Source organism: Athene noctua, chromosome 1 (genome assembly GCF_965140245.1).
Source record: "Athene noctua chromosome 1, bAthNoc1.hap1.1, whole genome shotgun sequence".
Lineage (NCBI taxonomy): Eukaryota > Metazoa > Chordata > Aves > Strigiformes > Strigidae > Athene > Athene noctua.
The window spans coordinates 132,061,207-132,089,024 of NC_134037.1; the positions used below are offsets into that span (position 1 = coordinate 132,061,207).

Consider the following 27,818-nt stretch of genomic DNA (forward strand, 5'->3'; position numbering starts at 1 on the left):
TGACAAAAGCAAGAACACCACTGCCACCCTGCTTCCCTCAAAAAAGAAAATAATTATTAAATTCTACAGCATTAAGAGACAAGCAGTGATATGTACAAGAAGCTTATATGCCCACTTCAAATGACTGTTGCTGTCATATTAGACCACTAAGAAAATACTGGCACACTAAGTACCAGCCAGACACTGAAGAGTGAAACAAAGAGGACTGGGCATCTGAGTCCCTGCTGATGTTTAGACACACATCATTCCTTTGGCTGTTTTCCATGTACAGTTTCACAGAAATACCAGTACTCCCCATTGTGAACTGCTTCTGTTGGCATCATGTTTGTATAAACAAAGCCATAACACCTGATAGATTCCAGAGTTCAGCAAGCTTACACATTTTCTACTTTTATCATCTTGTTTTCGCCACAGTCCCCTTACCTACCTTCCCACTAGGATCCACCTCCAACAAAGCACTGCTACTGCTTTCCGTTTCAAAGGCATCCACCAGGCCAGTCAGCAAGTAGCAGTTCATCTTGAGAGTGTTGAGGTGAGCAGTGCGGTCTGCCTGGCTTAGCCCAGTGCCACCCAAGATGGCAGGAAGTTCCTTGGAATGATGGGACACCACTGAAGAGAGACAGAAAGTTGTGAGAGCTCCTTGCCAGGCACCTCATCCATCCTCGCTTTTGGAGACTCAGAGCAGTCATCAGATTACCAAAGATGTGTGCTCACATCTCACCAGCTGTAACATGGGCTGCCCCCTGCAACCCAAACCTTGGATGCACTGTCTTATCCTATCCTCACAGTCCCACGTCAGCTCACAGAAACACTTGCTTAGAGCTGATACATCCCAAAGATGTATTTTCCAGGGATGCAGGGAAGTGGATTTTCTGTCGGCCTGCCCTTACAGCGAACACGCACAGCTCAGCATTGTCCACCAAGATTACAGACCTGTGTTACTGGAATGAGCTGAGGGTGCAACCCAGCTGGTCAAGTCACATTAGCCTTTATATCATCACTGAGCTGCCGAAGGAGAGCAACCTCTATTTTATTCCTGCTTCAGCTGGAAACAGCAGATACTCACCCTGCATCATCAGCTCCAGGCCATCCTCCCTCACAGCAGTTTCCACAGCTTGGAAGTGGCTGCAGGGCAAGGACAAGGCATGAAGGCAGCAAGTATACACCACCAGGGAGAGGGGTGAGCGCCCAGGGCCACCAGCCTCTCCACAACCCTCCTCCACCCGCCTCCGCTCCCGATGTCCCCGGCTCCGCGCTCATCGCTCTGTACTCACTGGAGCAGACTGTAGAGGGAGTCGAAGTGCTGCAGCACGGCCAGCGCGCCCCGCGCCCGGAAGGCAGTCCGGAAGGCTGCAGGGAAACACGGAGAGGAGCGGGGTGGGGGACACATACGGTGAGCCAGCGCACGACCGGACCGGACCGGGTCGGGTCGGGTCGGGTCAGGCCAGGCCAGGCCAGGCCAGGCAGGGTGTGGGGGTGTGCGGGGAAGGCCTTACCTGTGAGAGCGGGCGGCAGCTCCCGGGCAGACATCACCTTCTGCACGACGTAGCCCCCACGGCCATCGTCCCGCCGCAGGTCGGTGGGGGTTAAAGGCAGGTGGAACTCCCAGGCTGCTGCTGCTGCCGCCGCGACCCCTGCCATGGCCCCTCCGGCCGCGGCCGCCACCGTCCCGGACAGGCTCCGAGCACTCAAAATACCGCGCGCGGGCCGCACTCGCCCCGCCCCTTTCCCCAGCCTATCAGCGCCGCCGCGCGCCGGAGCCCCGCCCAATCACAGGCTCCCCCACCCTCCTCGACCGTTAGCGCGACGTCACGCCCTCGGCCTTCCGCTTCCCGACGGCCACCGCCACCGGAAGGGGCGGGGCTAGGCCAAAGGGGGCGGCCGACCCGGCGGGACCGGGGCTCCTCCTTCCCCAGCAGCGGCGGGGTAGCCTCCCGCGGGGTCACTCCAATGGCGGTGCTGGTGCGGGCGGCGGGGAGAGCCCTGCTGGGCCGGGCCGCGCCCCCGCTCCAGGCCGAGCGCAGCGTTAGCGGTGGCGGCGGGGCGCGCTGGGCGCCCGTGCGGCCCGGCCTCCCCGTGCCCCTCTCCTCGCCCCTGGCAGGGCTCACCCGGCCCTTCCGCATCAGGGAGCCCCCGAAGCCCAAGCGGGTGGATCGGTGGACGGAAAAACGGGCCTTGTTCGGGGTTTACGACAACGTGGGGATCCTGGGTAAGACGCGCCCCCGCCCTCCCCGCTGCAGCTCCAGGGAAGGAGAGGGTGGAGGTTGGACCCACCTGCGGGCGACCGACTCCTCCAGCAGCGAGAGGGCGGCGGCGATGCGGGCCGGCCGCCCTGAGAACAGCCTCCTCCAGGGCCTGGTTTCATCCTCTCTCTCTGCCATTCTTTTCCCAGGTGGCTTCCAGATCCACCCAAAGAACCTCATCGTGGGTCCCAAGTGGCTACGAGGCTGGCGGGGTAATGAGCTGCAGAGATGCATCCGCAAGAAGCAGGTGGTGGGAGATAGGATGTTTCTAGATGACTACCACAACCTCAACAAGAGGATCCGGTACTTGTACAGGCGCTTCAATCGCACCGGGAAGCACCGTTAGGAGCAACTGTGGGTTCAGCCTGTGGAATGTGATTCTGTGGCATCGCAGTCAGAATAAAGCCAGCTTTCACACAGTTGGGTTCCCAGTGCTTTCTGCAACCTTTGCTGGGCATTTCTGGCCCAGCCCCAAAGTTTTGTCCCCTCGATCATTCTGACATACTTCTCACAGACATCTGTTCCAGCTTGCATCCCTGAACTTGACCCGAGAGTCCTGTTTTTTGGCCAGGCTTCTAGCATAGTTTCAGTCTCCGAATCCCAGGTGTTCACAACCTACTTGCCAATTTCAGCATGCTCCAGCTTAGATTTTTCTTCATAGCCAAATTTTCAAGTTAGTGCTAAGAGTGCCTGCCAGTATGTCTTCCTGCTCACTGCTTATCTCCTTGTCCTCTGCTCAGCTGTGATTAATATTAAGAATGAACGACCCAAATGTTACTTGAAAAGCATCAAAACCTAAGAACAGGATTTGTCTTTTTCACACTGATGATGCCTTAACCCCATACTAATGACACTAAGTGGCCTTTTGTTTATAATTGTCAGGATTTGCAAAAGTAATTCAGGCACTTAACTGTTTTTTAAAAACTCTAGCTTCTAGTTTTCTCTAACTGTTATTGGTTCCTTTAGAAAAGAAATAAGGGTGAGTCAAAGCTGGTACCCCTCTAGTCTAGCATCATGAAGACCATTATATACTTCAGGAAAGTGTTTATGATGAGTAGGTGTTTGCCTGTCTTCTCCCTTAGTTGTTAATTTGGCTGTTAGGTAATTGGGGAGTTATCTGCTGACTTGATGTATCTTGTTATAGAGCAATGATACTCTGTCTTCAGAAGCATGTGGTTGGAAGTGGCAGGGAATGAAATGCACTTTCTTTAGGTCTAAAGCTTAGGAAGATGAACCCAAAGGCTCTGGTCAAGCAGCTGAAGTCCACATTCTCAGGAGCAGGGTGGCACATCTGTGGGACTCCTGCCAGAAGGTGTTGGGGATTCAGGAAAGAGGCACAGATTCAAGTGGAGACTGAGTGCTCACCTGGAAGAGAGCAGCTGGGCGTTATTACATATAAAATCCTTGGCTGAAAGTATGTCAAAATAGAGAAGTGTCACAGGAAAGTATCTTGCACTCTTTGTCATCTTTCAGTCCCTAAGCACCAATTTGGAGGGCTCTGTGGGCCAGTACTTCCACAAGCTTCATCTTCTGTTATTTGCAATGGTAATTGGAATGGTCCTCGAACTGCGGCAGGAAGGCGGCCAAGCCTGACACTGCTGCTGTGGCTTGTCTGAAGGTACAGTTGAAAAACCTTCAGTTCCACTGAGGCTAGTGTGAGGGTGCTCCTTAACCCTCAGCAGTCCCATCTGCAAATTACTTGGCTGTAGTCACAACCCTTGTATTAAGTCTTTACCTTCCTTGTAGCCGCAGTCTTTTGGCTTCCAGACTGTAATTTATAAAACTGTTTTGTGTATCTACTATTTATAAAGTCCGACACTAAAAAAATTTATTAATGGCTTGTATCACCTTATGAAAGGAAAAGGTAGTTTAGTGTAGATGTAAACCAACTGCTTGTCACCCTACTCACCACACCCAGTGCCACACGGAGAGACTTCTTGTCCCACGCTCCTGCCTCCCGTTTTATCCCAAATTGAAGAATCCTCCCTTCTGATCTGGCAGGCTTCTCAAAATCTTTTAGAGGGGGAAAAAAACCCAAACGTGCAGTTGTTGTTGGGGCTGCTGCTGGAGCCCCGTTTCCCCCGAAGGAGGCTCCAAGGCCGCTGCCTCAGGGGCTCATCCCGGTTCCCCGTGCCGTATGGTGGAAGCGGGCCAGCAACGCCATATCCTAATTGCAAGGGACAGCGGCTGAACCGGAGCCAACTGACGCGCCACGGAAGCGCCCCACAGCCCCCACCCACAACTGCGCCAGCGTGGGCCGGGCTCGAAGGGGAAAACCGGATCAGGGAGGGGGGGGCACATAACCACGTGCGGTCTCGGCGGGGCTGGCGGGGCGGCGGGTCCAGCGCTAGGCCGCGGGAAGGGCCCGCGGCGGCCGACAGGGAGCAGGAGCGAGGCCGCGGCGGAGCGGAAGGACACGCTCACGCCACCTCACCGAACCCTCCGCAGGGGCGGGGCGCGGCTCGCGCACGCCGAGCAAGGGGGCGGGCTCTTCTCCTATTGGACGAGTCACGGCGGGGCGGGGCTTGTTCCCTGGGAAGTCCGGAGAGGAGGAGGGGGTGGGGCTCAGATAAAACGTCTTCACAGGGCGCCTCCCTTCGGTAGGGCCGCGCAGCGCTGATTGGCTGAGAAGGAACCCGAAGGTGGTGCTGATTTGCTGCTCCTGACCAAGTCCTTCCTGTGGAGACTTCTGATTGGCTGTTTTCTCTAGGGGCGGGGCATTGCCTTCTATAAGTAGGACCCGGGCGGTACTGGGGTGCTGGTGCGGAGCGGTCGGAATTTCTGGTTCTGGCTCGGCGATGTGAGTGTCTGCTCGAGGGCGGGCGGCCTGCGGCGGGGGGGCGACTGGAGCGGGAGGGATGGGGCCAGCGCCGAATGCCTAAGCCCTGCCCAGTGGCGGTGGGGCCGAGTGGCGCATTGCAGCAGCCGCAGGCAGAATTGCCCGCGCCGCCCCCCCCCCCCCCCTCCCGCCGAGGAGCCCGGTGGGCTGTGGGCCCTGCCCCACCGGTAATGCCTGAAGCCCCGGGCCGCCGCGCCCCCTCCCAACCTGGCCGGCGGTCACTGCTGCGCCCAGCTGCTCCCCGGGCCGTTCCAGTGCTGCCTCCTCGTCGGCCTGGCCCCGTCCCCCTCTCTCTGCCCGGTGTTTGCGGGACGCCTCCCGGTCCCTTCCGTGCGGCCAGGCGGCTGTTGGCCCCGTCCTGCCTCCCCCGGGAGGCCGCAGCACCGGGCACGGCCGCACCCTACTCCCCGACCTGGGGCTGGCCCTCCCCGCTGCCCTCCCGGGCCTGCCCTTGCTCCAAGTCCTCCCCCGAGCTGGCCTGCATTCGGTCCGGGGGGGTCCAGGGAGGGCGCGGGGCCTTGGAGGCTGCTGCCGGCGTGGGGATGCTGGGGTTCAGCTGGATTTGGGAGTGTGTGGGATGTGGAGGTTCTGTCCCTTGAGCGGCTGGCTGGGTTTTTTCCTCTGTTTCCGTAGGTCTGACCCAGCTCCGCAACCTGCTCCCGGGGCCCCCGAAGGGGGAGCTCCGAGTGGGGGCCCCTCCGGGCCGCCCCCTAATCAGAGCAGTAACCGTCGGCTGCAGCAGACGCAGGCCCAAGTGAAGGAGGTGGGTAACTCTGCCAGTTGTGCTGGCTCCCTGCAGGCTGCCTGGACTCTTCTACTGCTCTGCAGCAGTGATGGGCTTGACAGGGGGTGGATGCTTTTGTCGTGCCCATGCAGTGTGTTAATACTCCCTACTAAAAATAGGGTACACATTGTAACTTCCAAAAAGGCTGGAGAGACTGCTTTATGTTTAAAAGCAGCTTAATTCCAGATATGACTTCTAAGGAACAGACCCGTAAGACTTTTAGTACCTCATCTCATGCATCTGTTATGGAAATAAAGCTGTACAGCACCTAGAACAGCTCTTAATTCCCGCCTGCTGCTTCAAGTGTGTGTGGTGTGCGGGGAACCTTGCCTGACTTTCCAGGGTCAGTAGCTGCTGATATGCAGTAACACCTTTATACCTCACTGGGGCGGCAACATGTAGCTCTTAAACTCATTCCCTGGGAACTGCAAAAATAACTTATGATTACACTCGCGAGCGGGGTGGTTGAGGCTTGCTGGATTTGAGAGCTTTTAAAAACAGATGTGAATGTGGGGTCGAGGACCTGGTTTAAGTCTACTCAAACTGATACTTTAACAGGGTGTCTCGGATTTTTATCTCACTTCAATGTGGGCAGTGACTTGGGACCTGTTTCTTACTCTGACCTTTTTTCCTTGTTTAGTGCTTTCACTTTTCAGTATCTCAGTGTTAGTTATTGGCCAAGTTACTCCTCTTACTTTTTCAAATCTCTTTACCAATATAGCTGCTTCTACTATTCTTCCTTGTACAGGTGGTTGATATAATGTGTGTAAATGTAGACAAGGTGCTGGAACGAGACCAGAAACTGTCAGAGCTGGATGACCGGGCAGATGCACTCCAGGCAGGTGCTTCACAATTTGAAAGTAGTGCAGCAAAACTCAAAAGGAAGTACTGGTGGAAGAACTGCAAGGTAAGTTTCATAGGGCTGCGATCTCCTTTATCAGAAGTAAATTGGGCTAGTCCTCTATTGCAGGGCTTTCAGGGGATAGTTGGTGCTTAATAATGAGTCCACATGCTTAGGATTTGTTCATTGTGGAAGGAATTTGAGGCTGTGGCTAGCCAACCTTCAGGGTCTGGCTTATGTTCCCTGGCTGTCAGGGAAGATGTGAATTTGTCAATCTGTTTTGAGTATTACTCTTTGAAAATCTCTTTCTCCAGATGATGATCATGATGGGAGTGATTTGTGCCATTGTGGTGGTGGTGATTGCAAGTAAGTACTGAAAAGCCCAGGATCAAAGGTGAAGAACACCAGCTCTAGAGTGCTTCAAACACTTCCTTTTTTGGTTTGAGATCTGGAGGGTCTTTGTGGCATAAGTGTTAACCTCAGTCCTTGGAGAAGGGAGGTGGTGGTGCTAGAACTCCCACACTTATTGTGGAAATGGTATGCTTTACATAGTAACAGAAGGAATTGGGGGTGGCCGTCACTGTAGAAATGGGAAATTCTGTCTGCCAGGTCAGGTAAACCTGTAAGTATGAGGGGCATTTACCCTGGAGTGGGTGGGGTGGCAAGTCCGTTCCCAGGTGGGGGATTTGGAGGTCTCTGGGGGACCTTTGGTGTAACGTGCCCTTTTGTTCTTTCCTTTTTTTTCCCCTATTGCTTTGTCTCCAGTCTACTTTTTTACTTGAATGTATCTCCTTCAAGTCTGCAACCTACTGTCCCCTGTCACCTTGCCTGTCTCTTCTTTCTCCTGAATCTTATCTTCCCTTCCACCCTAGCTTCTTCATTGATTTCTTTATTGGTTTTAATTTGTCTTCTGTATAGGACTCTAAATTGCTCTACTGAACATGGTTAGATTCTTCAACAGCTGCTGCAGCTTTAGGGAGGGTCCATCTGAGTTTAGAGGAAAGGGAAGTAGAGGAGTGGGTAGCTTTTGCTCCTGCTCTTTTGCAGGGAATTTTTCTGGTTTATTTTTGGGTGTGAGCTTGTCAAATAGTGCCTGTGTGGACTCTAGCAAAATAAGAATGCCTTAATGCAGTGCCTTTGGGGATGAAGGACTTCAGTGTGTGAGATTCTTTAATGTTCTGTCTAAAAAGAGTGGCAGCATGTCTTAAGCTTTTCATTGAGCTTCTGAAATAAAGGCTAGTTTGTGTTGGTCAGTGACTGAGCTAGATGTAGCGATCTAGATTTCTCTAGCCATGGAGAGATGAGCACTTAAAGAAACAATTTATTCCACCTGTCCTTATCTTCAGGTGGCTTGCTGTCTGAACATGGCCATTTTGGTGGTTATAAAGGAGAGCCTACATGATTACCTCAGTCAAGTGCAACAGATTAAACACAGTTAAGTGAAAGGAGTTACGCTACTATCCAAAAGGCATGTGTGGGAGTAAAATCTCCTGCCACAAGGAACAAAGCATCAACAGTGAGGAGTCTGGTAGGAGTTGTCAAATATTCCTTTCATCTATGCAGACACAAGCCAGGACTCTGCTTTCTACTATCTTGTAGCTTTCTGGAAGACTTTGGGGTTGTGACAGAAGGGGAATGGGTGTTTTGCTTTTGTGTTACTGTGTCAAAGGAAGTTCACTACATAGCAGATGAAAGTGAAGGAGACTGGAGGTATTCCAGATGAGACTGGATGAGCCACGTAGCTTTCTAAGAATACCTGTTCTGTTCCTGCTACCACAAAGCCCTAACTTTCAGCAGGAGTTAGAAAATACTTAGAATGGTTAGCTAGGGATTCAAAGGGAAATGCTGCTCTGGGCATGGGTATTGCAAAGTGACATCAGATGTCCCAGTTTAGCAGCTTAGATCTTGCCTATCAAACTGAAATCCTGCTTGCTATGGGTTATCTTCAATTAGATCCAGAGTGATCTCTGTTGGAAGTAAACTTGCAGCATGGAATGCTGTGGCTTTTTATAAGCAATGCCCTTGTTCTACTTCATCAAAAGTAACAAGAGCTGTGAATTGCCTGAATGTGTTCTCAAACCTGGGGTTAAATGAGCTGCCCTGTTCCTCAGTTTCTGCAGAGCCTTCTGAGGAATGTACTTTTTTTTTTTATTACAAGATGATCTGTAACCTGTAATCTAGACTGGAAAGAGGGCACTCCTTCAAATTAGGAAGCTCTACCTCGGTTCTAGATTACAGTGGGATCTGCCTAGGATTAAGGGCATGTAAGGAGGCAGGGGAGAACATCACTGGCATTCCCAGATGGGAGTGAAGTACAAAAGATGGGAGGAGCAGATGCTTTTTGTTTCATCTGATGTGCCAGGGAAGCCCCTTTCCTCCTCACAGGGCACCTGGGAAGGGGCTAGGTTTTGCATGCTCACTTCCATGCCACAGCATTTCATTTGCGCTGAGTTCATCTCCCTGCGATTCCATCCCTCTCCACCTTGGGTGAGGGCAGAGATGAAGATCTGGAGTGAAGCAGCCCTCGTCCCCTGAGCAATTCCCTAATTCCCTGTGGAACTGAGATGTGATGGACGGTCAGAAGTGCATCTACTGAAGAGGAGCCAGGGCCTGCTTGTACTACTTGCTGCTATCATTTTAGGGGGGTGGGCATACAAGCTTGAGGCCCCCAGACCAGCAGTTCTTTTGAACTCTTCTAAACAAGCCTTTGGTGCCCCATTCCTCCTGTTTTTCTGGGAGCTGAGATAACCTCTAGGCTGTCTCTTCCATTTCTTTCTCTTAAATGTTGTATGTTGCCTCCTCTTCTGCTCCCTTTCCACTCCTTTGTGTCTCTATGCATGAGCAAAGCCCCCAAACACCAAGGCCCTCTGAGTAAAAGCAAGGGACTCTGCTGTCCACAGCATTACAGCCACTCAGGCATGTGCAGTTTATTTCCTTCCTCTATAAACACAACTGTAATCTGCTCTGGCATGTTATAGTAATCAGCTCATGTACTTTAAATGGTCTCTAAGAAACACAATTCATCACCTTACTGAGTCTGTCTGATCTGTCAGTGGGTGGGGAGAGGTTGGGATACCAAACTGGTTTTGGAATATTTTTTTGGTCACTTCCATACTATACACACACCTCAAATTCTGGTCCTCAGAGCAGTGGTGGGTTTTCCATCGCAATGATGGTAGTTTCAGTTGTACTGGAACCATGTGCTGGACTCTGGTAAGTCTGTAACAAGATGCATGAAGCAGCAGCTGTGGGGAAGAGGCTCCCCAAACCAACGCAACTTCCAGCCACTGTAATGTGTGGGAACTGGGGTTGTTTAGTATGGAGAAGAGGAGACCATTGCCCCTACAGCTTCCTGAAAGGAGGGTGCAGAGAGCTGGGGATGAGTCTCTTGAACCAAGTAATAAGTAATAGGACAAGAGGGAATGGCCTCAAGCTGTGCCAGAGAAGGTTTAGACTAGATGTCAGGAAGTATTTCTTTGTAGAAGGGGTTGTTGGGTGTTGAAATGGGCTGCCCAGGGCAGGGGGGGGAGTCCCCATCCCTGGAGGGGTTGAAGAGTTGGGTTGACCCAGCGCTGAGGGATCTGGTGGAGTTGGGAACGGTCAGTGTGAGGTTAATGGTTGGACTGGAGGATCTTCAAGGTCTTTTCCATCCTAGATGGTTCTGTGATTCTGAGTTAGTGCCCTGAATGGGAGGGTGTGTTCTGGTAGCACTCATTCCTCAGACTGTGCTGCCTTTGGGTTTCAGTCGCCTACCCTAAGATCCTTAAACCCAGAAAACAATTCTCCATTGGTGTTGGGACATATGTTCAGGATCCAAATGAAGACCTCTAAGAGTAGGATGCTGTTCACAGCATATCTTGGAGCATGGCTGGAATAAAGGTAAGTGGCTCCTTGTTTTGCTTCACTGTACCCTTGGAACTCATTAAAAAGAAATGACAGCACTTTGTCCAGTGCAGACTTCCTTTAAAATGAGGGACTTGTGCCCTTACCTGCCTCTACTGTTACCAACTTTAGGCTGTAAAACAGTAATCCCTGTGGCTTGTGGTTCCCTTACAATCAGTCTTTGTCCAGTCTTAAACATCACCAAAATTACACCAGGAAAATGTATGGTCAGTGGTGAATTGGAGCAATGCAGCTTAGCTAATGCTTTCAGAGATGAAAGGCTTCCCAGGAGAGGAGGGTGTCTGGACTGGCTGGTGGATTAAAGCAGCACGTACAGTCAAAACTTCATCACAGATCAGGCCTCCACAACCTGAATGAACTAGTCATGCTACAGTTCCTGCCAAGTTGTTGTGTGTTATCGTCTTGTTAGTTCTCAGTCTTGTTTCTGTAGGGGAGGGGTAGGAAAAACTCTTTCTTAGAACAGATGTGCTTCCAGACTCTTGACTACGCAGTCTCCAAACCTAGCGACTGAAGTGCTCACTTTCCAAAGCTAGCCATTTGCTCTGGAGCCCACAGCTGGGGCTCAACATGCGGCTGAAAGTTGCCCCAGGGTTGTGCCCAACTTGAGTCATGTTGTGCATGTTTGCAAGAGAGTTGCATGTCTAATCATAAATCCTCCAGTAGGCATTTAAAGCACCACGCTCTGCTGGGAGCTCACTTTCTGAGGTGCCATCCCTTAAAGCATCAGCACCTCTCTTGCTCCTGCAGAGTCTGTTTTCCTGGACAAAACATGGTTTTAAATGTGCACTAAAAGCAAGGCTGAAGCTTTGGCAGAGTAGTTCTTTGTATGTTGAATTAGAAATCCAAGCTTTGCCTTTAAACATCCAGCTCCTATATCAAGTGCAGATTTGGTGGGGAAAAAGCCTCAACTATACTGCTTTTCCATGGATATGCCTTAAAGTTTCATGTTTCTGTATGCCCTAGGCTTGCTTTGGACTTTCCTGACATTTCTATGCACTGATCAAACTAGGCTGCATGTTCTTATCGTTAGGTGTGGGGGTGGGTATTTCTTCTCTCAGCTGGAGAGTAACCAAATGGGGGGAGGGGGGGGAGACAAAAGATTTTTCTTTTAGAGTAGGAACGATGCATCAACACCTGTTTCATGGACCTAGCTTCCCTGTGAAGTGACGAAGGTCCCTGCTCTGACTTACCTACTGGGGTTGGAAGCCTTAAATTGATGAACAGAGGCAATAATGAAGCACAGAAGTGTTTAGCTTTGTTCTGACCTCTAAGCAAATAATTACACTCTGAGAGATGTAACAGATAAGGATATAGGCTTTACAAAATAGGCAACTCATCTGTGTCTGGATACAGATGTTCTAGAGTTTAGCCCAGTGTTTCTTCCAGGTACCTTATAATGCTTGCTCTTGGAAGAAGTAACTGGATCTCGTCACAAAACTTTCCCCTTTACAGGCTGAAATAAAGTTGCACTTCAGCTTTCATACTTTTGATAATCTTTAACTTTTTTTTTTTTTCCAGAGATCTTCAGAACACCCTTATTTGCTCCTCAGGTTCCCAATTCCTGACAGAGCTTTAAACTAGATTTGAAGGGGGAAAGGGGCAAAACATCAGCCCATCTGAAGTGCATGTATACCAATGCACACAGTGTGGGTAACAAACAGGAGGAGCTTGTAGCTGTGATGAAACAGGAAAATTATGATGTTGTTGCTATTACAGAAACATGGTGGGATGTCTCCCATGACTGGAGTGTGCCAAGGATGGGTACAAGCTCTTTAGGAGGGACAGAGAGGGAAGGTGGTGGGGTGGCTCTGTATGTTAAGGACTGTTATGATTGCTTTGAGCACAGGTGTAGTGAAGACAGGGTTGAGTGTCTTCGCGTTAGAATCAGGGGGAAGGCCAACAGGGCAGATGTTGTAGTAGGAGTCTACTATAGGCCACCCAACCAGGACAGAGAGATGGATGACATATTTTATAGGCACTTAGTTGAAATCTCACAATCACTTGCCCTTGTTCTTGTGGGTGACTTTAACTTCCCAGACATCTGCTGGAAATACAACACGGTAGAATGAGACCAGTCCCGGAGATTCCTAGAATGTGCAGGAGACAACTTCCTGACGCAACTGGTGAGTAAACCGACCAGAGAAGGTGCCCTGCTGGATCTCCTCTTTGTGAACAGAGAAGGGCTGGTGGACGACGTGGAGGTTGGAGGCCGACTAGGGCACAGCGATCATGAAATAATAGAGTTCTCTATTCTTAGAGAGGTCAGGAGAGAGCTAAGCAGGACTGACATCCTGGACTTCAGAAGGGCTGACTGTCTCTTGTTTAGGCACCTGCTTGAAAGGATCCCCTGGGAGACTGTCCTGAAGGGTACAGGGGCCCAGGAAGGCTGGGCACTCTTTAAGAAGGAAGTGTTAATGGCTCAGGAGCAGGCGGTCCCCAGGTGCTCTAAGAGAAGCCGATGCCAGAGAAGACCACCCTGGCTGAACAGGGAGCTTTGGCTGCAAGTCAGGGAGAAAAGGAGAGTTTACAGCCTTTGGAAGAAGGGGCTAGCCACACACAGTGATTACAAAGATGCTGTGAGGTTATGCAGGGTGGAAATCAGAAGGGCTAAAGCCCAGCTGGAAATGAATTTGGCCTCTGCAATCAAGGATAACAAGAAAAGTTTCTATGTCAGTAGCAAAAGAAAGTCCAGGGATAGTCTCTATCCCCTGCTAGATGCAGGAGAAAATTTGGTAACAAGTGATGAGGAAAAGGCTGAGGTGCTTAATGCCTTCTTTGCCTCAGTCTTTAATAACAAGATTAGTTGTATTGATGAAATCCAGCCTCCACAGCCAGAATACAGGGACTGGGAGAACGACCCCCCTGCAATCCAGGAGACAGTGACCTACTGCATCACATAGACATACACAAGTCTATGGGACCAGATGGGATACACCCGAGAGTGCTGAAGAAGCTGGCTGGGGTGCTCAACAGGCCACTTTCTATCATTTACCAGCAGTCCTGGCTGACCGGGGAGGTCCCGACTGGTTGGAAATTAGCCAATATAACGCCCATCTATAAGAAGGGTTGGAAGGCTGATCGGGAAATTACAGACCTGTCAGCTTGACTTCGGTGCCCAGGAAGCTGATGGAGCAGCTCATCCTAAACACCATCATGCAACACATGAGGGACAACCAGATGCTCAGGCCCAGTCAGCATGGGTTTATGAAAGGCAGGTCCTGCCTGACAAACCTGATCTCCTATGACAGAGCGACCTGCTTATTGGATGAGGGAAAGGCTGTGGATGTAGTTTACCTTGACTTTAGCAAGGCTTTTGACACCGTTTCCCACAGCATTCTCCTGGCAAAAATGACTGCTCGAGGTTTGGACAATCGCACACTTCGCTGTGTTAAAAACTGGCTGGACGACCGGGCCCAGAGAGTTTGGTAAATGGAGTTAAATCCAGCTGGTGGCCGGTCTCGAGTGGTGTCCCCCAGAGCTTGGTTTTGGGACCACTCCTGTTTAACATCTTTATTGATGATCTGGATGAGGGGATCGAGTGCACCCTCAGTCAGTTAGCAGACGACACCCAGTTGGGTGGGAGTGTTGATCTGCTCGAGGGTAGGGAGGCTCTGCAGAGAGACCTGGACAGGCTGGAGCGATGGGCTGAGGCCAACTGGGGGAGTTTCACTAAGGGCAGATGCTGGGGGCTGCCCTTGGGCCACAACAACCCCCAGCAGCGCTGCAGGCTTGGGGAGGAGTGGCTGGAGAGCTGCCAGTCAGAGAGGGACCTGGGGGGGTGATTGACAGCAGGCTGAATATGAGCCAGCAGTGTGCCCAGGTGGCCAAGAAAGCCAATGGCATCCTGGCTTGTGTCAGCAATAGCGTGGCCAGCAGGGACAGGGAAGGGATCTTGCCCCTGTAGTTGGTGCTGGTGAGGCCGCACCTCGATTACTGTGTTCAGTTTTGGACCCCTCGCTACAAAAAGGACATAAGTTCGAGTAACTTTGTCCAGATAAGGGCTACAAAGCTGGTCAAGGGTCTGGAACACAGGTCTGATGGGGAGCGGCTGAGGGAACTGGGGGGGTTTAGTCTGGAGAAGAGGAGGCTGAGGGGAGACCTCATGGCCCTCTACAACTGCCTTATAGGAAGCTGCAGAGAGCTGGGTTTGAGCCTCTTTAGCCTAGTAGAAAGCAACAGGACAAGAGGGAATGGCCTCAAGTTGTGCCAGGGAAAGTTCAGGCTAGATATTAGGAAGCATTTCTTTACAGAACGGGTTGTTAGGCATTGGAATGGGCTGCCCAGGGAGGTGGTGGAGTCCCCATCCCTGGAGGTGTTTGAGAGTAGGGTCGATTTAGAGCTTAAGGATATGCTGTAGGTGGGAACTGTGCTAGGCGAACGTTTGGACTAGATGATCTCCAGGGTCCTTTCCAACCTAGATGATTCTATGAATATGAAACAGCCCCATAATACTCTTTCCTTCAGTGCATAGACCTGCTAAATGATTCTTGCAGAGGCCAAAATGACTCTTTCATGTTCTCTCCTGCCAATCATCTTTTCTAAAAGCCCTTGTACTGTTTTTTTTAAGTAAATTTGCCATGAGCTCCAGATACTAACCTTTTTTAGTTCATTGCATTTTAATTTCATGTACTTGAAAGGTGCTTTCCTCTCTTGTGCTCATTAGACCCCTTTAAATACTACACATTGCTAAGTATAAAGAACTGCAAGACTGAACACAGCCATCCCTCTGGTGTACTTCTGATCTCTAAGGTCCCCTTCTGTCCTTTCACCAACAGCATTGCTGCCCTTTTCATTTCTTGATGTAGCACATCTTCACCCCTTAGATTTTATTCAACCTGTCCCAAGAGCCTTGTAACTTTCCTCAAATTCCTTCTAGGTTTGACTGAAGTCTGTGCAGAGAAACCTCGCACCTATCTGTCCAGCTTCTCTAAGCACTCCAATAAGCAGAATTTAATTCTTCTAAATGTACTACTTATTTTCCGAAGCTGGTTTCTGGTTTTCTCATTTTTCTAGCTTTTCTAGACATGTTGTACTTCCATGCATTTCCTCTATTACCTTAATTATTATGGGAAAAAATAGTTTTGTTATCTGTCAGATTGTTCCTTGAGCGTGACAGTCACAAGTTTTCAGCAGACAGCAGGGTATGCCTGCCTGTAGCACTGTCCTTGTGTTCCCTGCCTTCCCAACCATCCTGTGCTTTTTTTTCCTTAGTTTTCCTACTTCCTGGAGGGGCTGGCCCATTCTTTCCTTTCTTCCAGTACTTCTTCCCATTCCCCCAGCCCTACTACAGGCCAAACTTCCTCAGAGGTTCTTAGATCCTCCAAATTCATCTGATCTCATAGTTGGAGCCCTCAAACTTCAGTGTCCCTACATTTCCCAGACTGTCTGCACCCTTTTCTTTGCTAGCACATGACTTCCAAATGCTTTTAACCCATGGTCAACCTGCAGGTGTCGGCCACCATGATGCTGCAGCCCCTTATACCCTATCTCTGTGGGTTGTTCTGCATCTCATAAGAGCTCACCTTTTGCCTTGTATTTCAGCAATACCAAACAGTTCCACAGATCCTCTCCTACCATCTTTAATCTCCTAAACACTCATCCTTCTTCTTCCTCTGTAATTTCTCCATTGTATAAACCTTCCTTTTTCTCATCCTTGTTCTTCTCCTTAAGCATGTGGAACTACCCATTTCTGTGCTGCATACTCCTGCAAAACCACTCGAATACTCCAGCTTACCCACAAAACTATTTTTCTCCTGCACTTCCCTTCCCACTTCAAGCACTTGTATTCCTACTTCTCTGCCTTTCCCCTACATGAGGGATGCTCCCCGTCCAAAAAGACACAGCTTGCTTTGCTTCAGTGTCCTAGGACCTGCAGTTGCTCCTGTCCTTGTCCTCCAGATAACTGCACTATAACATACCTACAACTACTGAGCATTTACATCCCCTCAACTTTCTCTTCTTGCACAAATTCACCCCCGCTCAGACCTTTAATTCCCCTTTTGCTGACTTACAAATCCCTTTAAATGCACATTTTCTTCCCTTTTCTCTAATATTTCACATTCTCTGTGAAGCATTCCATTTTCTGCATTCTCATTCCAGCACTGCAGGACTCCTTGTTTTCAGCCAGACCAAGCTCACTCTACATCTGGTAGATTTGTGGTCTTGTCAGCCTAGAAGTGTAGGGGTGTTTTTGTGAGGATCACCTGATTTCTCTCAAGATGACAGTTTTTGCACTGATCCTCAGGACAGGGCGGACTAATCTTATTTATTAACTTACATAACAGCTTCATCTTTGTACAGGCTTTTAACTCTGGATTTACAGCTACCCAGAATAGGCCCAACACTTTGAGTTCATCAGCCAAAGTGGTTTTGTTTTTGTTTTCCCATTTTAACACTTTTACAGAAGAGAGATATAATATGGTGCAAGCTTCCCCTAGGGAATACATCACTTTCTTCTACAGCTATATTTATTTATGGTGTTGAAGAGAATTTAATGTTTCAAGTTATGCCTCTGATTAATCTTCCTTTAATTACTCAACTATGTGTGATTCAGTGGGTCACATCAATCTTATGATTATCACAAGGTGTGATGTGAAGAATCATGTCTTACTCTTTGGATATTCAGGAAAGATCATGCTCACCATATGAATCATCTTATATACAGAGACTGTTTTAGATGTTGCACCTGCTCCTTCTCTTCTTGATTTGGAGGTGCTCTTGTGCAGCAAACAGCTTTGTGTCCGGTGTCAGGTTTTTACTTCCTTTAAAATCTCCCATAAACACAGAAAGTGGATTTTTTATGTTTGTAGATGTTCTGATTTTTTTCCAGCAGTGTGTCTCCCAGGGGAATACATGTTCTCACACCTAAGTGCCAACAGTTGCAAGGTGCTCTCTCCTGCCAGGCTGCCTACCTTGCTGGAGGACAGCCCCTGAATCTCTTGCTTCTATTCCCAGTAGAGAGACAACATTTCCCCTTTCAAACAAGGGGCATCAGCTGAGCACTGGGATAAAGCTTGAAGAACCATGAATGTTTGTGTAATAAAAGAATATAGTGTTCATGTCTGAGGAGAAATAACTCTCTGCTGGGAAGTGAAAAGTGCATTTAGGTAACCAAGGCAAGAGCAGTACAACAAGCATGTGTTTAACATCTCAAAGGAAAGAATTAGGTAACAGGTTACATAGTGCAGTAAAATCCTCCAGATTCCCAAGGGCAGTGCATCTACCTTAGTTTTTTAAATATCTGAAGTTTTTCTTTGGTTATGATTAACTAGTTTTTAAATTCAAAAGAGGCTGTTTGCAATGTGATTGGGTACATGGTACCACAGGTCTCTGCCTAAACTAGACGCTTAAATTCTGGTATCTGTGTGTGCCTGGTCAAGTGGATAATCCTGTTTGTTAAAGACATCACCCTTGCTCTTTTGATACCACATAAAGTGCTGTGTAAACACCACTGCAATAGAAGTCTGAGTATTTGTATGGCAAGTTTACTGCAAGAAGTAAGATGTGTGCTCTTCTGAAAAGATTTCCAAATTAGTTCCTGGGAAGATGACCATCTTTGTCCTGGCTTTGATTACCTATGCAGTCTATTCCAATAGGCGAAAGCTTGCCCTGAAAAGGATCTTAGATTATAAAGTCTGCACCACTTCTTTGCTTCACAATCCTCAGGAGAGCCTCTGTGGGTGAACCAGAGAAGGTATGAGTGGAGCAGAGCAGGTACTACATGACCTGTGCTATCCTGATACTCTTGCTTGATTTCATGGCAGCAGAGATAGTGTTTGGGATGTTTCTGAGGGCTTGCGTAGCTGATTTGTTTCCATATATCCTATGTAGAGATCAGTTTATCCTGAATGCTCTGGCAAATCGTTCAACATAAGTGTATGGTATATGACAAGGAAGGAGACTGCTATACAGCTAATATTGACCAGCATCATGTAAGCAGCTTAAAAAGGGAGACCTTGTTCTGCCAGGGGTGTTTTGTCCTGATCTGAGTGACAGCAACCATCAACCACATCCCCAGAGTACTGTGCATAATATAGATTGAGATTATATGAGTGGCTGTCATCTCTTGGGGCTATACAAGTAGCCTGTCCTTGGGGGGAGGAGAAGGTGGGTGGCTTGGTTTTGGGATCAGAGCTGGACATTAAGACCTAGGAAAGAGCAACTGGTTTCCAACCTTAGGGAAAGCTTAATAAAGCTCAGCCTGTTGAGAGACTTGTACCCCAGTTGAGACTCCCCTCCTGTCCCATGTTATACCACAGAGGAGGCAGGTCACACCTGCCAAACTTCTTTAATTAACAACAGACCAGAACTGTGGCAGCATCCTTGTTGCAGGGAAAAGCATGCAAGCATGTGTAGGTGTGCACATGCAAGGAGTGTAAGGAAACCAAGTGGACATCTCCCCGATATACACACTAGATCAATTCAACCCTGGAGATCCCCAGAGCAATAGTATTTTGTGAGACTGAAGGATTCACCTACAGTAGTAAAAGCAATGAACCCAGGCCAACGACAGTGCAGTCTTCTGCTATAGTCCAGGTAGAGCACCCTAGAAAGAACAAAATGCCATAGAGAAAGTGTGCAGTCTCTGATCTAATTGCCACCCATCTGAGCTGTGAAATAAGCCACTGCCTCACTCATGTCCCACCTCGCCATCCCTGCTGGGCCTGCGTGGTTCCAGGCTGTTGTAGGATGGCAGCATGGTCACAACAGCCTCCACAGTGAAGCGGTGTGGAGCGCCGAGACTTGGTGCCTCGTCTTGGAAAGCAGTGTTATCGTGACTGTTTGGAGGGGGTCCTGGTGGGGAGAGCTGCTGCCGAGAACGGAACCAGCGTAAGGCCAAGATAAAGGTGATGGCAATGAAATCCAGAATCAGCTCTGCAAGCTCCATCACAGACAGGACAGAGGATCCAAACCAGAGACTCCACTGGTTTCCAAGCTGGGACAGCAGAGTTACTACCTGCAAGAGATGGAGAAATGGCAGTGAGGACAGCCCTTGTTTGAGCCTTTTACTTCCTTGCCTGCTCCCACAAGCAGTGCCCCCGTGGTGATGGGGGGTTTCTCCCACCCTGCCACAGCAAAGAGACTTGATAGCCAGCAACACTGCTGAAGCAAACGCCTGCCAACACGGAGGGACATCATGGAGGAATGGGTGGCTAGAGAGGACATGGCAGTAAAGTGTGTACCGTGAAGGCTGGAGACTCCCCATTGGTCTTGTAGTTCCATTCCTCAAAGAAGATATTCACTTTGGCAACTCCATTCCTGTAAATGAAAGATGGGGCTCAGTAACCCTAAATCTGCAATCCTGGCATTTCTTCACCAAGCGTAATTGTCTTCTCTGTCCCCTTCTGCCCCCCCCCCTCCCCCCCGTTCTCCTCCCACATATACCACCCAGAGGCTTTTCCCCATCTCTGTAGTTCCCTCATTCTGCACTAAATAGCGTCTTTGGTACTTAGAGTGCACTTCTGAGACTGCATGTGAAACCCAATGTTTGTGACATCCTGTCCTGGCTATGTACAAGCTTCTGTGTCACTCTCCATCCCACTCTTCCACGGGCCCTTACTGGGACTCCAGACCACACAGCAGCCTCCTGGGACTAACTCTTTTCATACTAGCGTCTGACCCTTTTCACATTCTTCACTTGGATTCCCAGTCCTTGTGGAAGTCTCAGTTTATCTCTAACTCAAATCCACTTGTTCATGGGTCCCATGCCTAATCTCTTCCCATCGGTGATTTAATCTTAACTCTGACCTCCCAATACACACACACACATTCCACTGGGATGGTTGCTGGTTTGGATGGAACCTCTGTTTAGGGGCTCTCACCTCTTGGATGTGATATTGTATTTGTTCTGTTGTGAAAGCATGTAAAAAACCCAGTCCTGAAATGAAAGTGCAATACATTGTGTTACATGATCACAGTTACCTCCTGTAGGTTTAGTACACACAGAATCGCAAAATCATCTCGGTTGGAAAAGACCTTGAAGACCATCCAGTCCAACCATTAACCTCACACTGACCGTTCCCAACTCCACCAGATCCCTCAGCGCTGGGTCAGCCCGACTCTTCAACCCCTCCAGGGATGGGGGCTCCCCCCCTGCCCTGGGCAGGCCATTCCAACGCCCAACAACCCCTTCAGGAAAGAAATACTTCCTGATATAGTATCAGTTAAGGAAGGACTAAACAAGAAGCAAGAGCAGGGGCCAGGGGAGCCAGGACACCCTCTTCTTACCTCTGAGACAGCAGAAGGCCAACGGGAGTATCCAGCTGACAGCTGATATTCTGTCATTCTGGAAGACAAGAGGCCATGTTAGTTTTTGAAGCTGTAGGTGCCACAAGGTCAGGTCTCTCAATCCCCAGGCACAGCTGGAAACTCCCTCCCATGCTGAAGTTCTGCCCACTTCCCACCGAGCTTCTGCACAGTCCTTGGGAGCTCACCCCCAAGCCGACACTGATGCTCCTCAGCCATTTTGGCTTCCTGATGGGAGAAATATCATTTTGGGTTGCAGCTCAGCTACTGACTCAAGCTTTTGCCCTCTTACCCTTTGCTTTCCAACATCTCTAGGAATAAAGAGTTTCCAGTCTGCCCAACCAAACTTACTTGCAAGGCTTCCGACATTTGTGAAAACAGCCCAGCACATCAGCTTTGAATTCAGCGAGGAGTTTGTAGTAGCAGTAGCCTGAGCAGCAGAGAAAGTAAATCCAGGTAAGCTCACATATCTGTGTACAAAAGGTGATGTGCGACAGTGAAGGGAATCCAAGAAGGTTTCCTTCCACAGGCTTAGAGGGACTAATGGTCCAAGACAAGAGTGTTTTTCTGATGTTCCACACCAGGAAGCTCATTGAAGACAATGAGGAGATGTGCTGGGACATGAGGTGGACCGAACAGGTGGGCATGAGCTCTACTGTTCCTTTTGTCCACTTACCCCAGGCTACGTGCTTTGTGTAGTCGCAGTACTCTGCTCCAGTGGGTAAGGGATAGAAGTAATATGCACAGCCACAGCGCTCTACCATGTTGAGCTGAAAACAGGAACGAATGCAGACCTGGGAGGCATATAAGGTGGAAAAGGCTGAACAAGGGAACCCAAACCCACTGCAGCCTGTATCGCATCATACTATTAACGGAGCCCATGGACAAGCATGGCTCTTATGGGACTGAAGCATTTCAGGGAAGCTGTGAAACAAGCTGGCACAGAACCAGTGATAATGAGTTACCTGTTCGGTGTAGCGGGATGAGTACAGATTTTGCACTGGCACATCACTGCCATCCTCTGTGCAATCACTGTAGCTGCCCCCAAGACGCACAGTCATCTCCTAAAATATCAAAGTTGTTACACAGAATGACAGGCACTTTGCGATTCTATTTCTACACTTCCATGCCACACGCTGCTCATCCGTCATTATCTGCTCTTTACGCTTTCCTTGAGACACCAGCTCCCCCTGCTTTCCTCCACTGCGTTGTTCACTGATAAATTGCAGTCAAATGCTTCCCATCTAGTCCAGTAAGCTGCTTTTCCTTGCCTCCCTTCACTCCATATGATTAATCCCCTCCCTTAAATGCACACCGGGCCCATGACAACCCATCTGTGTCTATCCACCAAGTTAAACCTCCCCTGTAACCTCACACTCACACCTCTTACCCCTCCTGCTTCCTCACCTTTCTCATGCTGATGGAGGTCTCGATACCAGGACGCACGTTGAAACCCCCATCATCCATGAAGGCTGGCTCATTCTGATCGTGGACCATAACCCGGGCTCCTGTCACCGTGGACAGCAGAGGGATGAAATCATTCTGTTCAGTGCGCACCACCAGAGAGAGACCTGAGGAAATGTCAGAGAGCAAGGGAGGTCATGGCTGGCCACCATGCGGGAGAGGAGAGACAGCAGAATGGTTAGAAGTGAGTCCATAAGAGATAAAGGAAGAGAAACATCAACCAGGGCTGCACCAAAGCTGGGCAGCAATAGAGGGTGGCTGGAGGGAGTCCACAGACAAAGCTGGAGGCTCCAGGAGAGGCCAGAGAAAACTGGATTTCTTCACTGTGGCTTAGAAAAAGCAAAACAGGGAACTGAGAGAGATTTCATGGAGAGACTTGGAGCTGGATGGAAGAAAAGCCTGAAGATGGGCCCTAGAGAAGTTTCAGGGTGTTTGGGAATAAACAGTTCTGTTGCTGGAAACAGAAAATGGGGAAGGAGGAGGTGGAGACCAGGCTCTTAGCAGCACAGCACTACAGCTCAACAGGGGACTTCAGGAAAGGTACAAGTCCAGAGAGAGCAACAAACATAAGGATCAGACATTGATGGGAGGGAGCAGCCGTGGAGACAGCCACGTCCATGAGACAGCAATTTCCACATGGGTGGCAACTGAGCTTGGTGAGACAGAGCAGGGCTGCAATCTACCACCACCAGCATTAGGCACAGCAGGATGCCTGTAACTCCTGGGGAAAACAGTTAAGCTGTTCTCCTTACTCACCAAAGAGTGCCTCTCACCCACCATTATTGATCCCGGGCAGCGAGGATGTCCACAGGCTGCTGCTGTTGTCATTAAAGGTATAGCAGTTCCCATACAAGGGATGGTGGAAGTGAGTATAATTCCTGAGAGGGGAACAGAAACGTTTACACAAGGTGAGAAGGGCTGCAAGACCAAGGGGAAGGGCTTTCTCAAAGGAACAACTCTGTTTTCCACCTGCACAGAGAGGGGCTTACAGCAGATGGGCAGTATTTGTTATGTAAACTTGCCCAAAGGGGAAAACCAATTAAAATATGCTGTAAAAAATGTCCTGGAGCTGGACAGGTTTTTCATACTGCTAACTCTTGAGAGCCCAAGTGGGTTTTAGCAGTACTAGCAATCACTGTATTATCCTCCTAATATTGACAAAATTCTTAGCTCTTCCTACCCCTTTTCCTCCCTTGCTGATGGATTTCATTCCACTACCTCTTCGGGGCATTTTGACCACTAATGGCAGGAGAGAAGTGGGATGTTTTTTTACTGTCTTTTTGTAACAACTCTTTCTTCTCCTCCTCCTGTATGTGGGCTGATACGTACCACTTTATCACTAGAAAGTAAAATAAAGAGACTTCTACACTGTACATTTGTACCCATGCTGGGGTTTGTACCAGTGTAACTATTTCACTTGCATGAAACCCAGGAAAAGGCAAAATCATCCTCTGAGGTCCATAGTTTCAGGTCACAGAAACTGTGACCCTGGTGAGCATAACCCACAAGAAAGACTCAAGAAACATAATTTGAGACAATGGGAACTGAACGAGGAACGATCCCACCTTGGGAAAGAGGTTCTCTAATGTGGGTTTCTTGATTCTCCTTGAACCCAGGCACAAAATAGGGGTGTTTTCAGGAAGACTCGGTGGGATGTTTCCACCACTTACGCCTTGTCACATGTTGCTTCATTGAAGCGGCAAGCATAGATGAAGTTCTCAAAGTCGGACTCATCCAGGGCTTTCGCATCAGGCATCTGCGCCAGGATATTGATGTAGTGAAAGCTGTACCATTCCCGCACGGCATCCACACCTGAGGAGTACGCCTGATGGAAACAGTCTTTGTTGTTTTCACTGCACTGTTAACAAGAGAAGGAGAAAACCACCTGTGTTAGAGAAGTTTCATCCAGGAGGCGAGGTTATGCCCGTGGATTAGCTGTGCTCCCTCAGCACGGGCAGGAGATGAACCTGAGGGAGTGGAGGAGCTCTGCAAGGCTCCTGCGCTTGACCAAAAAGATGATCAGCAGGATGCAAAAAAGCAAACCTAGGGCAGCTCCTCGGTAGAAGGAAAACACCAGGTGAATGAGCAAGGCTGAGTAAAACCCAGGAGACAGCAGGTCGCAGTGATGTGTGCAGGGTGATCTGCTGCACCTGTGTTCTACCAGAAGCTTTAAATGCTTGCCTGGGGAGCCCTTCCTTCAGGGTGTGTCCAGAAAAACGTTTGTGATCCTGTGGGAACTCCAGTTAACTGGCAAGCCATTAGCTTCAGTCCTTTAGTGCCTTTTTGAATGCAAACACAGATACCCTAGGGCAAAGAACTGCTACCTAGGAGCAAATGCAACCATGAACACATTTCACCTGGCCCACAGCCATCCAATACTTTGCTATTATTGGCCAACACTGCGGTTGATGTTAATAATTGGCTCTCCAAAGGCAACTGCAAGGCTGATTAGCCTTCAGGAAGGACGAGGTTTTTCTGCTCTACCTATGAAAAGATGGGCACTGATGTGGGCAAGTGTCCTGGGGCCCACAGGGACAGGACTTGGGGAGCAGTACTGCATCGGGCAAAGGATTCAGCTCTACCTTTATCTGTCATTAGCAAAACCCACTATAGATTAATCAGACGTCTACACAGGGAAAGGCGTGGCCAAGGGTCTAACAAGTAACTAGGCAGTGACCAGAGTGGGTAGGACACAGGGTATCTAGGGATCTCACCAGAACAAAGCCAATTTTCCAGTCATTCTTGTCCACTGAGGGACTGTTCTCTGGCAAGTTATCCCGCTTCTGCCTTCGCAGCGGATGGCGCTGGACATGATGGAGCAGGCTCCTTGAGCTACGTGTTTGCGTGGACGGTGCGGACCCGTCACTTCGTGCCAGAGACATGTTGTAGTCATAGAGGTCTAGTAGCGTCTGATGGGTGATTTGGTCCAGCTTGTCCAGCTTCTTTCGGATGGCACTGTATCTATACGGGGGGAGGGGAGAGAGAGGAGCCCACAGGTTTAGGGCTGGATGCACATAAACAGCTCTGAATAAGAGAGGCGGCAAAGTTTGCTGGGGTGATTCCAGGCATTCCTGCTGCCAGCTGCAAATGCAACCCCTTGCTGGAGGCCACCATCCTTGTAGGAGAGAAGTAAACCCATCTGCTTTTACCCTGTGGCAGTTTACAGTGCAGCCTGCTAACATACACCACCAAGTAGAGCTGCTTAAACTAGCATGCCTTCCTGTGAATGCCTTGCAGCAGCAAAGGCCTGTGAAAAATGTCCTTTCCCCTGGCACGGCTACAGAGTGGGATGGTCATGGACCACGAGAACAAGAGTACATGCTTTTATCCTATGCCTGTGAAAGCCAAGGCAGTTGACAGCTCTGGGAGTCTGTTTCTTACCTGTACGGATTGAGGGTGCACAGCGTCACGGCTGGGAAAGTCAGCCTGTCGGAGTTAAGGTTGAGGTTGAGGTTGACAGGGTAGCTGAAGTACTCCCTGTAGAGGATCCCAAACTGCCAGTACATTAAGCCAAAGGTGAGAAAGAAGAGGACAGACCAGAAGGCTGTCTTCATCTTATTCTTTTTGGAGCACACCAGGCGGATAGCCCCATGGATGGTCGTGTTGCTGCAAAAGAACTGGAATAACTCCTGGTAGGAACTGTAGAATTCGATGAGACCCTCCTGCTCCTCTTCTTTCTGCTGCTGTTGCTCTTCTTGCTTACACTGCCTCGTTTTCTCCCCATCTGGCATCTTCTCCGTCTTCACAGACCCACCCTACGGCACAAACTCAGAATGAGGAGGCAACTCGGGCTCCGGGAAGCCGCGCCCGGTGCAAAAACTCTCCCTGCATCACCACCTTCCCAAAACCTTGATGCTTTCGCCCCCTTCGCCCTGACCCCCACCCCAAGCTGCAGGTCCCCAGCCGCCCGTGCCCACGCTCCCCCCTCATCCTCCCCTCTCCCACAGGTGACGGGGAGGGGGCAGATCCTCCCCCACCGAGCAGCCCCCGCTGCCCTCTCACACCCGCCCCCCCTGCCCGCCCGCCCCGTCGGGGCCGCGGGACTGACGCGCGGTTCCGTGCCCACGGCGGGCGACGGCCGCTCGGGCCGAGACCGGGGCCGGAGTCGGGACCGGGGCCGGTGTGCTCTCCCCGAGCGCTGCCGGCTCTCCCGCAGCCTCTCCGGCTGGGCTGGGACCGGTTCCTTTCCAGTTGGAGCCAGCACCCCGCCCGGCTCCGGCCCTGCCAGCCTCTCCCCGCCCGCCCCTCCTTCCTTCTCCTGCCCCTGCCCCTTCCCCCCGGGGAAGAAAAGCCTCTTTCAACTCTCAGATGTCCGCGCCCCGGCAGAGGCGACCGAGGGACACGCCGGGACGGTGACCTTGGCGGCGCCGGGGTGGGGGTTAAGGCGGCAGCAGAGCCTCCCCCCAGGGGAGCCCTGCCCCAGCCAGGTACGACTGCAGAACAGCCTGTCCCTCCTCCTCCTCTTCCTTCTCCTCCTCCTCCTCCCAGCCTCTTCCCCCGGCGGGGACACAGCGTCCCAGCGAGCGGAGGTGATGCAGAAAAAGAGTTGGCAGCGCTGGTCCCAAAGAGGCAGCGCCGGCCGGCCGGGACCCCCCGCCAAATCCCGCCCCCCAGTCCCGTCCCCCCCAAAAGCTCCCGGGGGCAGCAGGGCCCTGCCCTGCCCACGGATGGGGCACACGCTCCCCGGCGGTGGGGGCTCCTGCGTGGCTGTAATCACCAAATTGTGTTTTGCTAAGGGCAAAGCCGAGGTAGGTGGAGAGTCTGAGGTGAGATCTGCAAGACTGATGGGGCTGGGACGGAGAAGGCCGGTGGCTGATATGCATGAGGCAGCATCGCTTTTGCTGGGTCATTAAATAAAGAAATCTTTCGTATCCAGAACTACCCGGCCCAGCCATGAGTGGGAACGTGTTTCACTGATCTGTGTCTGGGAAATCAAGGCCTCCCAGAATTACCCAAAGCCTTGCAACATTTCCTCAGACCACAGAACTGAATACTCATAGCCAAATGTGGCCAGGGGTCCCCAACGCCCCCCTGCCATTGTAACAGTGGAACCTCTTTCCCAATCCTTTCTCCAAACCATTTTCTCTGAAACTAGCTCTCTCTGACGTTTTCACTTCTTTCTGTCCTTTATGAATACCTCCTTCAGATCAGTCCTTGTTCAGAGTCACCTGTCCCTGAATTTCAATCCTTATTAGAGTTAGCAGTTAATGACTGAAAATACACAGCCACTTTTACCTCTTCATATTGCAAAATACCATGCTTGAAAATGGCAAACAGTCCACTTCTGAGGCCGGCAGTTAAGTGACAGCGTGCCAGGAACAGCCTCGTGACAGCTGCTTGTTACAAACCTACAGCCACAACTTGGAGCTTTCCTCTAGCTCCGTCCCAGGAAAAAAAGCAGCGCAAAAGCTTCATTTCTTCTGCAGTTCTAAGCTTAATAATATCTCAAGTAATGTATTTTGAACTTCCATCAAAGATGAGTTGCCAAAAGTGGGAGCG

General features: G+C 50.1%; 4 protein-coding genes and 1 non-coding gene across 12 annotated transcripts in view; 2 read left to right on the forward strand and 3 right to left on the reverse strand.

Moving 5' to 3' along the window:
- Positions 1 to 2,334, reverse strand: part of NCAPD2 (non-SMC condensin I complex subunit D2) — a 25,926-nt gene extending 23,592 nt beyond the window's left edge. The window contains exons 1-5 of one of the 3 annotated variants that reach the window (XM_074896533.1): positions 2,275 to 2,334; positions 1,497 to 1,724; positions 1,275 to 1,350; positions 1,067 to 1,125; positions 428 to 609 (exon numbers count right to left, since the gene is read on the reverse strand). In XM_074896533.1, coding sequence (XP_074752634.1) covers positions 428 to 609; positions 1,067 to 1,125; positions 1,275 to 1,350; positions 1,497 to 1,641 — 462 coding nt within the window. In that variant the 5' untranslated portion in view covers positions 1,642 to 1,724; positions 2,275 to 2,334. Of the gene's footprint in view, positions 1 to 427; positions 1,012 to 1,066; positions 1,126 to 1,274; positions 1,351 to 1,496; positions 1,725 to 2,274 lie in introns of those variants that run through there. The other 2 variants (XM_074896514.1, XM_074896524.1) reach the window with 2 other exon arrangements.
- On the reverse strand, positions 684 to 1,006 carry LOC141956574 (small nucleolar RNA U85). Its single transcript, XR_012632946.1, has one exon. It is a non-coding gene; the product is annotated as a small nucleolar RNA U85 (small nucleolar RNA).
- Positions 1,818 to 2,662, forward strand: MRPL51 (mitochondrial ribosomal protein L51). Its single transcript, XM_074896546.1, has 2 exons — positions 1,818 to 2,209; positions 2,393 to 2,662. The coding sequence occupies exons 1-2, from the start codon at positions 1,951 to 1,953 to the stop codon at positions 2,587 to 2,589; spliced, it is 456 nt and encodes a 151-aa protein (XP_074752647.1). The 5' UTR covers positions 1,818 to 1,950; the 3' UTR covers positions 2,590 to 2,662.
- A 2,309-nt stretch (positions 2,663 to 4,971) lies between these two features.
- VAMP1 (vesicle associated membrane protein 1) overlaps positions 4,972 to 27,818 on the forward strand; it is a 36,738-nt gene continuing 13,891 nt past the window's right edge. For 2 of the 4 annotated variants that reach the window (XM_074896601.1, XM_074896611.1), the window contains exons 1-4: positions 4,972 to 5,043; positions 5,716 to 5,845; positions 6,615 to 6,773; positions 7,022 to 7,073. In XM_074896601.1, the coding sequence (XP_074752702.1) occupies positions 5,042 to 5,043; positions 5,716 to 5,845; positions 6,615 to 6,773; positions 7,022 to 7,073 (343 nt within the window). In that variant the 5' untranslated portion in view covers positions 4,972 to 5,041. Of the gene's footprint in view, positions 5,044 to 5,715; positions 5,846 to 6,614; positions 6,774 to 7,021; positions 7,074 to 7,472; positions 9,942 to 27,818 lie in introns of those variants that run through there. The other 2 variants (XM_074896630.1, XM_074896621.1) reach the window with 2 other exon arrangements.
- SCNN1A (sodium channel epithelial 1 subunit alpha) lies at positions 16,869 to 26,774 on the reverse strand. 3 transcript variants are annotated; one of them, XM_074896569.1, is made up of 14 exons: positions 26,677 to 26,774; positions 25,701 to 26,074; positions 25,034 to 25,280; positions 23,990 to 24,177; positions 23,097 to 23,197; positions 22,263 to 22,426; positions 21,821 to 21,919; positions 21,532 to 21,649; positions 21,207 to 21,285; positions 20,838 to 20,895; positions 20,432 to 20,487; positions 19,793 to 19,868; positions 19,255 to 19,566; positions 16,869 to 19,155 (listed from the first exon to the last, which is right to left on the reverse strand). In XM_074896569.1, exons 2-14 carry the CDS (start codon positions 26,048 to 26,050, stop codon positions 19,135 to 19,137), a joined length of 1,869 nt encoding a protein of 622 aa, XP_074752670.1. In that variant the 5' UTR covers positions 26,051 to 26,074; positions 26,677 to 26,774; the 3' UTR covers positions 16,869 to 19,134. The 3 variants fall into 3 exon arrangements, with proteins under 3 accessions (XP_074752670.1, XP_074752680.1, XP_074752689.1); XM_074896579.1 differs by lacking the exon at positions 26,677 to 26,774 and adding an exon at positions 26,368 to 26,549 and having other exon boundaries at positions 16,870 to 19,155; XM_074896588.1 differs by lacking the exon at positions 26,677 to 26,774 and adding an exon at positions 26,368 to 26,549 and having other exon boundaries at positions 16,870 to 19,566.